Source organism: Crocuta crocuta, unplaced genomic scaffold (genome assembly GCF_008692635.1).
Source record: "Crocuta crocuta isolate KB4526 unplaced genomic scaffold, BGI_CrCroc_1.0 scaffold84, whole genome shotgun sequence".
Classification (NCBI taxonomy): Eukaryota; Metazoa; Chordata; class Mammalia; order Carnivora; family Hyaenidae; genus Crocuta; species Crocuta crocuta.
In genome coordinates this window covers 1545406-1561283 of record NW_027530213.1, presented here as the reverse complement: position 1 = coordinate 1561283, position 15878 = coordinate 1545406, and the positions used below count along the sequence as shown (strand labels likewise).

Here is a 15878-nt window from a genome sequence, read left to right as displayed (position 1 = left end):
CAAGAAAGATCACAGAATAGGATGTATAGTGACACCATTTAAATCTGAGAAAAATGCATTTTAAAATATTTGATTACAGGGGCACCTGGGTGGCTCAGTCAGTTCAGCATCGGACTTCAGCTTAGGTCATGATCTCCAGGTTTGTGGGATCAAGCCCCATGTCAGAATCTGTGCCAAGAGCTCAGAGCATGGACGATGCTTCGGATTCTGTGTCTCCCTCTTTCTGCCCCTCCCCCACACATGCTCTGTCTGTCTGTAAAAAAAAAAACATTTAAAAAAATTAGGGGCACTTGGGTGACTCAAGTCGGCTAAGAGGTGGACTTCAGTCATGATCTTGCGGCTTGTGGGTTCCAGCCCCACATCAGATTCTGTGCTGACAGCTCAGGGCCTGGAGGCTGCTTCAAATACTATCTCTCTGTGCCCCCCCCCTCCGGCCCCCACTTCTGTTTGGTCTCTCCAAAACAAATAAACGTTAAGAGAACATTAAAAAAAATACAACAAATAAAATACTTGTCTAAGGGCACCTGGGTGGGTTGGCTGAGCATCCAACTTTGGCTCAGGTCCTGGTCTCACGGTTCTTGTGTTCAAGCCCCTGCATATGGTGGCTAATAGAGTGGAGCCTGCCTTGGATTCTCTCTCCCTCTCTCTGCCCCTCCCCTGCTTGAATACTCTCTCAAAAATAAGTGAAACATAAAAAGTAAAATAGATGCCTAGTAAATGAATTTTGGGTGCTTTTGGCTTTTGTCTGCATTTGAGTTTCTCCCCCAGTATGAATCGCCCGTGTACTTCAATTACACACATACATACAGGTCCCCCTGTAGCAGCCCACTCCCCGTAATTTGTCCCTAGGCCCACATTTTCACTCTCCCCCCAAACCGTGCCACGACAGACCATCTTTCCTCTGGGGCCTCCATGATTGGCATGTCTTCATATGAGGCGCCGGGGTCTGAGACTTAGTCCTCTGAGTAACCCGCATTTGAAAGGCCAGCCTGAGCCCCTGACAAGCCCAGGGAATGACGCGTGCTTACTGCTTCTGCACGTTAACAAACTGAAGCTTGTCTGATTTGTTTGCATTATTAAAATATTATCCTCCACCCTTTCAGGATGTCTGAATTGATGTCCATTCAAGCATTCTTCTCATTCAGTTCTCATTGCTCACAATGAGTTGTTTAAAGGAAAAGATTAACTTTTTGTAGGGACAGATCCTAGAAAATATGCCTTGGGGGTCTGCCTCAGTTGGCTGAGGATCTAACTCTTGATTTCCGGGTCGTGAGTTTTAGCACCGCACTAGGCTACAGAGATTAGTTAAAAAATTAAAGAGGGGCACCTGGGTGGCTCTGTCGGTTAAGCGTCGACTTCGGCTCAGATCATGATCTTCTGGTTTGTGGGTTCGAGCCCCGCGTCGGGCTCTGTGCTGACAGCTCAGAGCCTGGAGCCTGTCTTCAGATTCTGTGTATCCCTCTCGGACATTGTCTCTCAGAAATAAATAAAACATTTAAATTTTTTTTTTTTTAATTAAAGAATATGCCTCAAAGTGGCTTGCTTTTTCATAAAATAAGGTGGGGGTTTTTTTTTCCAGAGAAGGATGATGCTTAAGGCAAGTAGGATTAGAATGGGATTTGTTTCCCATAAAAAACAAAACCAACCCTGTTGTACTACTGTTTAGAAAAATGAATACATCTCTTTAATTATTTGCAAGGAGTTCAGAACTGAGGGCATCTTTCTGTGACTGTAAACAATGATCAGTTCCTAGGGGTGGTGAGGGTTGAGTCGTACAAATGGACGTGGAAAGACGGGTTAGGGGGTCAAAACTCTTAATTTTCTTCACATTGGTGTTTAGAAACCCCACTTAAAAAAATTTTTTTTAAATGTTTATTTTTGAGAGAGAAAGTTAGCAGGGAAAAGGTAGAGAGGGAGACAGAATCTGAAGCCGGCTCCAGGCTCTGAGCTGTCAGCACAGAGCCTGATGCAGGGATTGAACTCAAAAATGGGGAGATGGTGACCTGAGCTGAAGTCAGAGGCTTAAATGACTTCACTGATGGGAGCCACGCAGGCACCCGGAGACCACTTTTAACTGCTACGAACAGACAGGTGCTAGAGAAATTCTGGTACAATAAAATTAGATCAAGTATCCCTACACAGGGAGAGAATGTTTCCAGTTCAGTGCTTAGATTTACATACCCTAACCTTGTGCTGTCCATACTTAGAACCCAGAGGCAAATGGGTCTTTTCTGGCTCCAGGCCCTCCAAGGAGTAACGACCACGGAGAACTGGGGACCATGGCTCCCGGGCCCTGCCCACTCGCCCTCCTGTGGGCGTCCCTTCATCCCAAGTCAACATCCTTCCACTGATACTGTTCACCGAAGGGGTCACACTTCACCACTACCTATGCGGTCTGCTCAAAATGGCCACTCCTGTGGGACAGTCTTGGCAGAGGTGTGATCCCTTGGGACTCTTCTTTCTAGAGCATTCCTGCCCCCCACTATTCATTCCAGGGCAAAATAAAATGTCAAGTGTCAAGGGGTTTAGTCTTTTTCCAGATCTCCCCTTGTTCACTGGTAACCTTGGCTTGGTGCTTTCTCTGCTGTGTCCACACTTGCCAACTCAGTGCCGGGTCCAACACCACCTCTGAGCACCGTTTAGGTGGCCAAGCCCAAGTACGACGTACATGAAAGCAAGTCTCAAAATATGCCAACACTAACCGTACTAGATGCAGTTCTAGCTCATTTAGTACAAGCTTATTCATACGAAGACCAAATAATTAAGTATTTAGTTTGCTTCAGAGGACACTCGTCTATTTGCTCATTATTAAACCACTTTAGGCCAAAGGATCTTCTTCAAAGAACACTGTACATGTGGGGCGCCTGGGTGGCTTAGTCGGTTAAGCGTCTGACTTTCGCTTAGGTCATGATCTCGCGGTTCGTGGGTTCGAGCCCCGCGTCAGGCTCTGTGCTGACTGCCAGCTCAGAGCCTGGAGCCTGTTTCAGTCTGTGACTCCCTCTCTCTCTCCTAGAAATAAAACATTAAAAAAAAAAACATTGTACATGTTCATGTATTACAAAAAATAAATATTCCACTTTCAAATTTTAAGAAAACTTTGGAAGAACAAATGTGGAAATTCTTGGGACTAAAACGTAAGTCAGAAGTTAATTTATATGCTTCAAGAAATTCTTTCATAACTGAATTTTTATTGGTTGTTCTGAGGATCGGCACAGACATTTCAGTTTGCACACAATGCTTACCAGACATACTGAAAATCTAAACAAATCATGTAGTTGCGGTTCTTTTCTAAGTTATTCCAGTGACTGTCCAGCTTAAAATTTGGAGTCAAATTTCCCTTAACAGCATATCAAGTACCGATATCTTCCAATGCTGATAAGCTGTTACACTGTTAATTAACTCCCATTAACTCACAATTCAGTATCATATACACTACACACTCCAATGTTCAATCTCGCACAGCACATTCACAAGTTTACTAGGAAAGTGGACGAGGACGCCAAGATGTTACAGAGTGCACAAATTCCGACAGGGAGAGCCAGGATCAAGGAGTGGTTTTCTTTAGGAAACAATTCTACCAAAAACAACAAGGGAATAGAAGTATTTAAAATGTTCCAGACATATTAAATGCACGACTGACTCCAAATTGCCATTTAGTATGCTTGGTATTACAGGATATAAAAACTACCCCATCTATGGAATGTTAAGCTGACACCCAAGACGATCAAAGCCTCCCATATTCAATATCCCACTATTTTCTGGTTGTACCAAAAAATAAACAACCAGCAAATGATTTCACCTCTTAAAAAAAAGCATTTACACTTAAAAAATGGGATGAGGTGGGATTCCCTCCTTCTTAAAAAGGTTTCTAGAGCTACTAAAAAACTTGCATTTACAAAATAGTTGATAAAAATATTCCTCTGGATTGTACAAGAAGGGACACAGGGACCACTGAGAAGACATGGGATGTGGTATTAATCAGACTTGGCTTCTTTCTCTCCTGCTTCCTCAGAGGCCAGACTCTGCAAACCAAAGAAAAAACAATGATCAAGTATTTGATTTGTGTCACTGTTAATGATCTCGGAGATCTTCAAAATTGCATACAACATTGTTTTACTTCTATATAATTATTAGATCTTGAAAATACACGTGACCCTCATTGTACATAGATTCTGTATTTGTAAATTTGCCTCTTCACTACAATTTATTTGTAAGTGCAAAATCAATACTCACAGTACTTCCATGAACTTAAAAATTTCTTTGCAGTGCCTTCCCAGCAGGAGTGATTGTTTCAGTTCTAAACAGGAGCCTTTTTTGCAGTTTGTTTTGCGCCATACATCTTACTTTTTTTGTGTGCTTCTTAATGTTGATTGGACAAATTTAATACTATCCACTATGGCTAAGTGCAAGAAGGCTGGGACATGCCTTATGGAGAAAATACGTACGCTGGGTAGCTTCACTCAGGCCGGAGTTCCAGCACTGTTTCTAGGGGCGCAGTCAAAGCCGATGTATCAACAACACGTATTCAACAGAAACACATAAGGTTATGCATCAACTGTTTGATGGAAATATGGTCAGAGTGCAGCTAAGAATCTAACGTCGTATTTCCTCCATGCACAACCGTTCAGGATTCATACAACCTTCTAGAAGACAACCACCATGAAGAGCAAGAATCAAATGTAGTGGTAACATGTAATGGAGAACCAAATTCCTTCCTTATAGCTGGACTAATAATCTCATCTTAACATCACCGGGTATTTGATGTGTGGTCAGAACTATGAATTAAAAGTAAATTGTGGTACAGATTTCACAAGTTAGAAATAAGAGGTTTGTTGTTTTAAGATTTGATCTAATAGATGTTTTTAAAATACCCTAAATTATTTCATCTTTCTATGTTTAACCAATAACAATAAACAAAACGCTTGGCTTCAGAAAAACTACTTACTGAAACCTGTAGCCCAATTAAGAAACAGCTTCTTCTGGCTTAACAGGGTAACGATAAATGACACCAAGTCTTTTTATTTGCTTGATCTAAGTTATCATTTGGTCCTAAGTAGCCACTTTTAAGAAAAAAAAACTTCTTTATATGAATGAAAGTGGGAAAAATGTGCCAAATGAGGAATGGATTCAAGACATTTTGAAGCAATATCCCAAATATAAAAACAAGACAACAGTTCTATAGATGGCAATTAAAAAAAAAAAAAAAGCCTAGAAGATTTGTCTAAACAAAAGTTTCAAAATATATGAAAGAAAAATCAGTGTTACACCACTGGTAAAATTAAATCTTAAAAATTAACTCATGGAAGTAATTATATTAATGAACCCTATGTACAATATACATGAATTTGTTACTGGTGAAATTCTGAGCATGTTAAAATTTCTTGTTCACCTCTTTAAAAAAAGAAGCCATCTACCTATAGATTTTCAAGTATCATCTAATTAATAAAAGCCATCTGTCTATTCACTTGAAGTTACTGTACAAACCTTTGTTAGCATTATGAAAAATAAAGACAGAAATAAAAGCAGTCTTATCCTCTACATAAAAACATACAATGGATTATCTACGGTTCAGACAGAGTCCAAATCAACAACACACAACACTTCTGACCTCCTCGGTTTTAGTTTCTCCATTTTCTGCAGGTAAGTCTTCTTTTGTTTCCTGGTTAGCCACTTCGGCCTGTTTTCCCTTTGCTCCCCTTTTCCCCTTTGTTTGTACTTTTTTGTCTGAAGATTTATCCTAGGATACAATAAGAGTTATGTTTTAAGTATAAACTTGGCACTGACATTTTCTCGGTTGCTACAGGGCTAGTATCCCCAACAGTTACAATGTCAGTCCTCTGTCACACATCAGCCTGAGATCCAAAGACACATCGTTTACAGAAGACACTGTAAGGCCAGTACCCCTCGTCAGGACAAGATTGCGTGCTAAGAGCTGTGATAGTACGGGCGTTAGACTTCCGTTCCCTAAACCTGAAGCTGACCTGCACCACTCCTCCGCCTTCACTATAGCCAGCCACTATTCTCTTAGAGTTCCACATGACCAAACAAAGGGGGAAATCTCTTTCCACTGTAACCCTAACCATCCCCAAAGTTCTTTTAAGCCTGAATAATAATCAAATTGTCACATATCCACTGTCCTGACAAGGTGTGCACCCTCACAGTAAGACCATTCACCTGAAAACAGCACCATGTTGTGTGGTCAGGTTGACTATCCTGCTACAGCTAATCCCTTGACATCATACAATGAGTAGCTAAAAGGATCAATTTTGAGTTTATCGTTTTCATTTAGATGTTTGAAGAATTTGAAAAGCACAGGTATTAGTCTGATGACAAAAAAGGTTCAAAATGTAAGCCGCTTTCAATATTAAGCACTGTTTTTGGATACCCTCCATCAACGGGGAAAAAGAAGTTTAAATCTTGACATCTATTCCCTGTAAACGAAGAATGAAGCAACAGCTAAATTAAGTTAGGTCACCAGGGAGTTATATAAAAGACCCCAGCAGTACTGACCAATACTTGAGTTAAACAGTCACAAAGACATGCAGCTAGATCAAACAAGTTCAATGCTAAGACGGAGGGAAAACCAGTGTAATGTATTCTAAACCAATGATGGCATCCCATATATAAAGATAGCATAGCAGCCACTAATAATACACTTATGAGGAGTGCCTGAGTGTCTTAGTTAAGTGTCTGACTTCAGCTCATGATCTTGCAGTTTATGAGTTCGAGGCCTGCACTGGGCTCTGCATGCACAGTGCAGAGCCTGCTTGAGGTTCTGCCTCCCTCGCCCTCTCTAAGTAAGTAAATAAACTTTAAAGACTCAGTTCCCTTGTTAGGTGTCAACATTCATGTAAAGGAAAAATAATTAAAGATTTTTTAAAAACTAAAAAACTATAATGAAAACATACTTAGGACAGCAGTGCTCATATACGGGTACCGTAAAGTGTCATGATGACTTCTGTACTTAAAGAACCATTCTTCTGTAATCTGAGGTTTTTAGATTTCTCATTAATTTTGTAAGCACTATGGCACTAACATAAAAATGTAAAAAGTTTAGAAGTGAAAATAAAATACACAACAATAACCTGGACTGAATACCACTTTTAATTCCCTATAGTAAGACAGATGAAACAAAATAAATCCATGTTTTCCTAACTTGTGTTTGTTTCAACCCTCAAAATAATTGAGGATTTTAGTCAAGTCGTAGGCACATAGTGGCAGACGCAAACTTTGCAAACAGGGTGCTGGGGTGGCTGGGTGCCTCAGTTGGTTAAATGTCTGACTTCATTCAGCTCAGGTCATGATCTCGAAGTTTGTTGAGTTCAAGCCTCATGTCGAGCTCTGTACTGACAGCTCAGAGCCTGGATTCTTGTCTCCTTTTCTCTCTGCTCCTCCCCAACTCACATTCTTGTCTCTCTCTCAAAAATAAATAAAAACAGAAGTACGCCTACACTGTAATCGACACATCAAAATATTTACCTTCCGGTAAGGCTTTATATCAGATTAGCTCTGCAGAACGTATTATAGAAACTGAAGTAAAACTAAGCCCTCCACCGCAGTTTTCCTTTGGCAACACGGAACTGACAAATTGTTCCTCAAGGAAGACTTACCTGTTGGCCTCTCACTGAGAGAAAAAAGGTGATTACACCTAATGTCCCAAACCCAACTGAGGGGAAAAACATGAACGTCTTCATCAAAAATAAGTAAAATGTGTAGAGTAAATCGAAATACAGGATAAGGAAAGGAAAAAAAACCCAAGAGGAAAACATTCATACTACCCAATCAATGGATTTAGAATNAGAGAAAAAAGGTGATTACACCTAATGTCCCAAACCCAACTGAGGGGAAAAACATGAACGTCTTCATCAAAAATAAGTAAAATGTGTAGAGTAAATCGAAATACAGGATAAGGAAAGGAAGAAAAACCCAAGAGGAAAACATTCATACTACCCAACCAATGGATTTAGAACACACAAAAGAACCAAAGATGGGTAGTAACAGTACACAGCCCCTTTCACCATCATGCAACAAAATCTTTTTTTTTTTTTTTGCATACACGTGAAGTTCTTGGGCTACTCTAACTTTTTATACAAAGATGTGCTGCTTTATCTTCTGGTGTGAAATATACTAAGTACTATGCATACACCTTCCTGAAATACTTAAAAAAAAAAAACTTTCTACTGCAAAAGTTAGCATTTTTCTCAGTTCTGCACAACGTTTAAACAACAAAATGGAAGCAAAACCTTTGTGCAATGTTTAGCTTCCGTGTATACTCTCAGAAAAGGGGTCTAACCCCAAACTCTCACTTAAGTTTTGAGTGAGCAGAAAGGAATCACACCACGAACTCCCCCCGACCCCCACCCCAGGACCCTNCCTGAATCTGAGTTTGCATGTATTTTGCTCTCCAGACTTCAATTTTCGAGCACGCCACACAGTCAAGAACAACTTCACTCGGAAGACCTTCAGTATGAACAACCCGATCGTGAACCTAGTCCACGGAAACTATAACGCTGTCTAGGACTAACTCGAGAGTTTCTCGGGGAAAACGACGTAGTGTACACACAGCTGCCCCCGACCCCTTCCAGCCCACAGCCAAACACACCCCGTTGAGCCCTGCGCACACGATCCCCCGCACCTGGGCTTGAGGACTTCGTACACAGAAACCTGGCGCCCCCTTCTCCAGGTCGCGCTTCCGGCTCCGAGGCCGCCGGCCCACGGGCACGCACAAGCGCGCACCCACCGGGCAGCGCGCAAAACCGAGCTCCTGCGGGAGCCAAACTACGAGCACTTCCACTCATCCTGAGCCCTGGATGCTGAGCACATTGAACGTTACGCCCCCCGGAACCGGTAGGACCGGATCCATCGCCGCTTACCCAGGCCCGGAGGGGGGCGGGGGGACGCGGAATTGGTCGCTGCTATTAATTACAAAACTTAAATAAGAAAATAGGCAATTTCCACTCTTCATGCAAGTGTAAGACCCGACCATGCTGAGGCTTTCAAAGTCAAGATCTCGGTCACTAACAATGTCCCATGACCTCAGAGTCGCCGCCGGGGGCTTTTTATTAACAGGGGGTCACGCGTCCAGGTGCGCGGCGGCGTTCCGAGCACACCGCGAGGGCCCTCACTTTGAAACCTACCTTTCCCGCCGCCTTTTTGGGCTTCGCTTCCACTTTCGCAGGAGCGGGTTTCTGAAAGGCAAAGGCAGCACTGAGTGTCTCCGCCGGGCACGACCCCGCGGGAGAGACACGCGTACGGGGCTCGCGGTACTTACAGCTGACAACCTCGCCGACCGCCTCTTGGGCTTTGGGAAAGAAAAGGAAAAGGGGGAAGGAGTGAGCGGGGCGGCGCGCCCGGGCCCCCCCCCCGGCCCCGCCGCGGGCGCTTACCTCCTCCTTCGCCGCCCCCTCGGCGGAGCTGACCTGCGGAAGGAAGCACACGGCCGAGTGGGCGCAGCCCGCAAACAAAAGTGCCCGCGCGCCCCGCGCCCNCCGCCACGAGATCGCCGGTGACCCCACCCACAACCTCCCTGGTTACCTGGGCTCTCCCGGCGCCTAGAGAGCCTCAGGCACTGGGTCCGTCCCTTCTAGGGAGAATTGAGATGGGACATTTATAGTCAGTCTCGTAGACTGGGAGGGGAGAGACGATGGACTTAAGTACGAGCCAATTTCTCCCTCCTCGGTCAGCAAGAAGGGTATTCCGTGGGCCCCAGTTCCACAGGCCTTCGGAAAGCGGGTCCTAGTGCGCAGGCGCCGGAGGGGAGGTCGTGGGAAGGAACGCCAGCGCGCGGGCTCAGCTCCCCAGGCCATCGCGCAGGCGCGGGCCTTGGCGACGTCCCTGGGCTTGCGGCTGCCGAAGGCCGGCCTCTTCTGCTGGGTTCCCTGCGATCAGCTCTTCCTGTGTCGCTTTCTTTAGATCATCTCTTCGTAGACTGGCCAGGGTCTCCACCGTCCCCAGGACGTGCCCTCCCTCTCGCAGACTCCTGGACCGGCCAATCCCTCTTTCCCTGAAGTGAAGCGGAAAGCACGCCCCCCGCCCCTCCACCCCCATTTTTAACCAGTTGCTCACCTAAGCACCTTTTTTTCTGCACATTTTATTTATTTCTAGGAGAGAGAGAGAGAGAGAGAGAGAGAGAGACAGCGTGAGCAGGGGAGGGTCAGAGAGAGGGAGTCACAGACTGAAACAGGCTCCAGGCTCTGAGCTGTCAGCACAGAGCCCGACGCGGGGCTTGAACCCACGAACCGTGAGATCATGACCTAAGCGAAAGTCGGACGCTTAACCGACTAAGCCACCCAGGCGCCATAAAAATTACATTTAGAAGGACGGATTGAGTGACGTTATAAGTTTTTAGTCAAAATTATCAGCCGGAATTCTTGGAAAGAAAGAAATGTTGGAATAGTGTCCCTCCAAAAGATAGGAAACAGATCGAATGTTCTTCATTTGAGGGGCCTGGTTAAACTATGGCACCTTCACGTGATCAATAGTGAGTTACAACAAAGAAGAATGAGCCAGCTCTTTATAGAGGAAGTGAATTTTGCAAACCACTAGTCCGACCACGTACCTCCTGATTTCAATGACTACCGCCTTCCCTTCTCCTTCAAGAACGTCTGAGTCCTCGAGTGGCTTATAAAGTCCCCTGCAATTTGGCCCAGTTCAGTGTATTTCACAGATGCTCCTTCTGTTTCATCTTCTTCTCAAACAGGCCGGGCACCCCCTGCCTCAGGGCCTCGCCACCCTGCCGTTCCCTCTGCCTGGAATGCAAGGCCTCAGACCGGTGTGGCTCTCTTCCCAATTCGGGTCTTGGAGCAGATTACATCCTCTCAATTAGGGCCTGTCCTGACCTTTCTGTTTAAAATTGCAACTCCCCATCTCTGTGCTCTGCATTATTTTTCTACACGGTGTCTATTGAGTATATAACTATGTTGGATATAAAGCTATACGTTCGTTATGCAGCTCAGGAAGAATTCTCTAGAAAACAGTGCCAAGAATTGCCTCTGTGGAGAACAACTAGCAGCAAGGTGAGATTAAAATTTATCCTTTTCTCTTTATTTCCCAGTTCCCATCTGCATTACAAAAACAAAACAAAACAAAAAAACATCGGGGAGCACCTGCGTTTGCGGCACAGACACGTTCAGAGCACCTGCAGTGTGCCAGGCATTATGTTAGGCTCTGGGTAGAGGGGACATGGAGGGTAAGGACTCTGGGTATAGTTTAAAGGAGAGCAAGGCACCCAGATCGTTCTAGCAGGGGAAAGGGGAAGCCCCAGGCAGGGGACCAGCACAGTCCAGGATATGCAGACTTACTAGAATGGGATGGTCCTCCAGGCCTCCTAAGTGGCAGTGATGGACACATGGAGAAGGCAGGGACAATTAGAGAAAAGAGGCAAAAAAAAAAAAAAAGGCAAACTGCAAAAAGCATTTGAGGCCAGAATGAGTTTGGCCATTATCCAAGGAGACACTGCAAGGTCTTTGGAAGGGAATGGTGGGCTGAGATCTCATGAACTTTCTCCCATGAGAATTAAAGATGCACTAGGCCAGAGGTGACAAACTGGTGGCCTACAGATGTTTTCTTCGGACCAGGTTGTTGTTGTTTTGTTGTTTAATTGGCCCAGATAAGAACGTGAAGGAACAAGAATTCAATAGGAACACCATTTGGCAGTATCTCTTAAAGGTAAGCAAGCACTCCGTGCCTCAGTAATTCCACTTCTAGAAATCCACCCAACAAAATTGCTTACATCCGTTCACCAGAAGACATGACGTACGATATTCATAGGCCCAGCTGGTAGCAACCGAAATGGCCATCAGCAGGAGAGTGGAGGAATGGATGGAAGACTACAGCAAAGACCAAGAGTTACCTGCAACCACACACAACAACGTCGGGGAATCTCACAGACACAATGTCAAAAGAGACATGCAGATCCCAAAGAATGCATACAGTGTGATTCCAGTTACACAACGTCCAGAGGGCAGGGAAGTGAATCTAGTCCATTAGGAGTCAGGAAGCTAGTTTCCAAGTAAGGGTGGAGTGAGGAGCCACTGACTGGAAGAGAGACACTGGTCATGTTCTGTTTTTTGGTCTGGATGTTGATTTCTTGATCTGGATGTCCTGTTGACTTTGTGAATATTAATTGAGCTGTGCCCTTAGTATATATATTTCTGCATACATATCAACAAAAGTTTTAAAGATTTTTTTAAAGGAACATGTCAAAATCAGATGCTTTCATGTACAGATTCAGCTCTCCACCTTCCCCTGGCCTCGTTTGTGTGTGCATTCCATGGGATGCACTTGACCTTGTAACTTGTAAAGAGGCACTGTGTCCGGTTTGCTAGGGTCCCAACCCTGCTGATTTTTCACACCCGTATTTCCTGCCTAGCCTCTGACGGTGTTTCTGTCCATGATGCCTATGAGTAAGACACCACTTTTTTTTTTTTAATGTTTGTTTATTTTTGAGAGAGAGTGAGAGAGCATGAGCAGGGCAGGGGCAGAGAGAGAGGGAGACACAGAATCAAAAGCAGGCTCTGAGCTGCCAGCACAGAGCCCAATGCGGGGCTCAAACTCACGAACTGTGAAATCGTGACCTGAGCCAAAGTCGGACACTTAACCGACTGAGCCACCCAGGTGCCCCAGACACCACTTTTTGTATGTCCATTTATTTTTGAAAGAAATATTTATGTGGTTCAACACACAAAGGGCTCAAATTTATTTCCAGAGAAGCCCCTGTTCTGCGCTTGTGCCGCTAGGTACCTAGTTCTCCCAGGGAGAAACCAATGCTGCTGCTGCTTGTGTATCCTTCTAGAAATATTTTGTGCATATACAGGCAGATGAATTCTATTCTTTCTGTCCCCCACACCTTGCTTTTCCACTCTGTTTGGCACCTTGCGTTTTTCACTTAATGCAGTCTGTTTCCATTTAGCACTTATGAGTGTCTTCCTTCTTTTCATTACTGAATCATATAGTACTGTATGGATGTACCAAACATTTTCAAACCAATTCTCTGCTGACCTGACGTTCAAATAGTGCCCAGTCTTTCGATCCTTCAAAGGATGCTGCAGTGTATAACCATGTCTGGAAAGCTGGTCCCACTTGTTGCTAAACCTAAACACACACCCAACACAGGCACTGAAACTGGGCAGCGCTGGATCAAAAGTGGGAATCGGTCATCTCACTTCAGCTCGGGTCATGATCTCACGGTTGGTGAGTTCAAGTCCCACATCAGGTGCGCTCGAGCCCCTTTTCGGGTGAACATGAGCCCCACTTTGAGTAAAACATGAACCCCTGGTGAGCCCTCCACCTCTCTCTGCCCCTTGCTCACTTGTGCCCCCTTTCTCTCAAAAAAAAAAAAAAGTGGGAACCTATGCTGAATGATCCAGAATGTCGGATAATCATATGAAAACACAAAATTTTAAAACATTCCTTGAAACCCTCAAGATCTTTGTATACAAGTGTCCTCTCCACTACTTCCCCCTGGCGTCCATGTGCCCCACTTCAGAAAATCATGCATTGATGCCTCCTGGAGGATGCTGCAGAGGCGATTGAGGAGTTCTAGAGAGGGGAATCGTGAGGCTAATCTAAGGCAGTACTGCTGGTGATAGGCAGGGTTCCGAGGAACGGAGTGGGTGAAATCAGTAACAGGGAGCAGGTTACCTACTTGTCAGGCGTCCTAGGGAGATAGCAGCAAACACAAGAGCCAAGTGTCTGTCCTCACGAGGCTTTCATTCCAGAGGAAGTACAGTCCATAAGTAAGCAAGATGCTTTCACATAGTGATGGTGCCTTGAAGGAAGAAAAAGTGTCACAATATAGAACCTGGTAGAGGTTTGCCCAATGGGGCTCCTGTAGACAGGACAGTCAGCCAGGGGCCTCTCAGGGGGCAAGTGAAGGGTAAGATGTCCTGGGCCTTTGGCGGCTCTGAAGGAGAAGGCTTCTGGACAGAGGAGGCCGCTAGTAGATCTGGACAAAGATCGACCTTGGGGTATTTGAAGAAGGGAAACATGGTTAGAGAAAAAGGCAGTGGCCAGGAAGTGCAAGGCAGTGAGGATGCGATGACGGGCTGTAGTGGCGAATTGATGTCATTGGTCTGGACTCCAAGTAGAGGTGCGGTCGGACTGAGAGGTATGATGTCAAGTCAGGCTGCTGTTGCAAGAAGGCCTAGCAGATGAGATATCATAAAGGAGTCGAGCCAACGAATGTTGGCTGTGGGGAAGATCGGTGGAAGGAAGGATTTGGGATATATTTTGGTGGGGGGAACTGACAGGGTTCTTCACTAAACTGGGTGCAAAGGAGAGGAGAGAGACTTTTGGCTATGCGTAATAGAAACCCAAATTAGCATAAGCAATAAGGAAATGGAAGATCTTCCACTGTAGAATGTTCTGGACTGGTGGATTCAGCCGCTTAATGTGTTATCACAGTCCCAGGTTCTTTTCTCCTATTTGTTGTGCCTCTTTCCGAATTGGCTTCATTTTCAGTTGACAGTGGAAATCCACGCGTCACATCCAGATTTATGACATCTAGAAAAAGAAGCCTCCTTCCCCAACCCCCTAGAATTCCTTACTCGATTGCCTTTACTTGTTGGCCAGAATTGGGTCACAGGCAAGGGGAATGGGACACCTCTAGATCAAATCAGACCCGTCCTGGAATTGGGGGTTGGGCCAGGAGTGCAGGGAGTGGATACCTGAACAAAATCAGGGTTCTGTCAGGAATGACAAAGAGGGCAATGGGCTGAGAGTCAGGTGGGTCCACTAGGCTGTATGGACGGGGGCCATTGCCCAGGTAGGGATGAAAGAAGAGGTGTGCAGGGGTGTGGAGGGGTCATGTGGGGATTGTAAAGTGCCCACTACCTTGACCATTAGGATGTCACCGATTGTCCTGATGGAGGAGTTTCAGTGAGAGGTAAGGCAGAAACTAGACTGAAGTAGAAAGTAGAGGGGAGGGGCGGAGCTCAAACAGCTCTGCCGCCCGCTGTGTCATGCTGGATTGTAGTGTGTCTCTGGAAGCCCAGTCTCTGGGCCAGTGTGTCCAGGGAGTGAAGACCCATAAACTGGGGTAGGAATGAGACAAGCCTGTGAGCAAGAGAAGGTGAGGGAGATGATGGTGGGAACACTGAATGCCTGCTGTTCACCACCCTATTGGAATCCAATCTGCGGCGGAAGGGTGAGATGCAAGGGTTGCAAAGAAGAGCAAAAATCTAAGGGCCCCTATAGAGCTTTTGATGACCACCGTGCTGATGAATTGCCCAGAAAGGCCAGAACAGAGAGGACCCTAAGATGACAGGTAGTTGTAGAAGTCACCAGAAGGTTGTGTTTCTAGCCTGTTTGCAAACTTGATGGATTCATGACTAATCAATTGTTCTTAGATAATCGGAATTATTGTTATTACAAGTTTTCCTGTTTGGCAGTCCATCGTACTGATTGTTATTTTATTTTACTTATTTTATTTTATTCATTTCATTTCATTCATTTTTATGGTACCTGGGCACATGCCCTTTCTTACTCTTTTGTTGTTGTTGTTATCTATTTATCTGTTTAGTTTTAAATTTTACTTAAATCCAAGTTAGTTAGCATATAGTGTAATAATGGTTTAAGGAGTAGAAGTCAGTGATTCTTCGTGTACGTAAAACACCCAGGGATTATCCCAACAAGTGCCCTCCTTAATGCCTATCGCCCATTTAGCCCATTCTTCCATTCAACTTCTCCCAGTCCGGCAACCCTCAGTTTGTTCTCTATATTTAAGAATGCCTTATGGTTTGCCTCCCTCTCTGTTTTTATCTTATTTTTACTTCCCTTCCCCTATGTTCATCTGTTGTGTTTCTCAAATTCCATAGATGAGTGAAATCATATGATATTTATCTTTCTCCGATGTATTTTCTTTAGCATAATACATTCTA

General features: G+C 44.7%; 1 protein-coding gene across 1 annotated transcript; it reads right to left on the bottom strand.

Moving 5' to 3' along the window:
- Window positions 1-3168: 3168 nt before the first annotated feature.
- HMGN1 (high mobility group nucleosome binding domain 1) lies at window positions 3169-11751 on the bottom strand. Its single transcript, XM_077765487.1, has 8 exons — window positions 11732-11751; window positions 10559-10633; window positions 9804-10003; window positions 9387-9526; window positions 9272-9301; window positions 9138-9188; window positions 5609-5737; window positions 3169-4022 (listed from the first exon to the last, which is right to left on the bottom strand). Exons 1-8 carry the CDS (start codon window positions 11749-11751, stop codon window positions 3975-3977), a joined length of 693 nt encoding a protein of 230 aa, XP_077621613.1. The 3' UTR covers window positions 3169-3974.
- Window positions 11752-15878: the final 4127 nt, after the last annotated feature.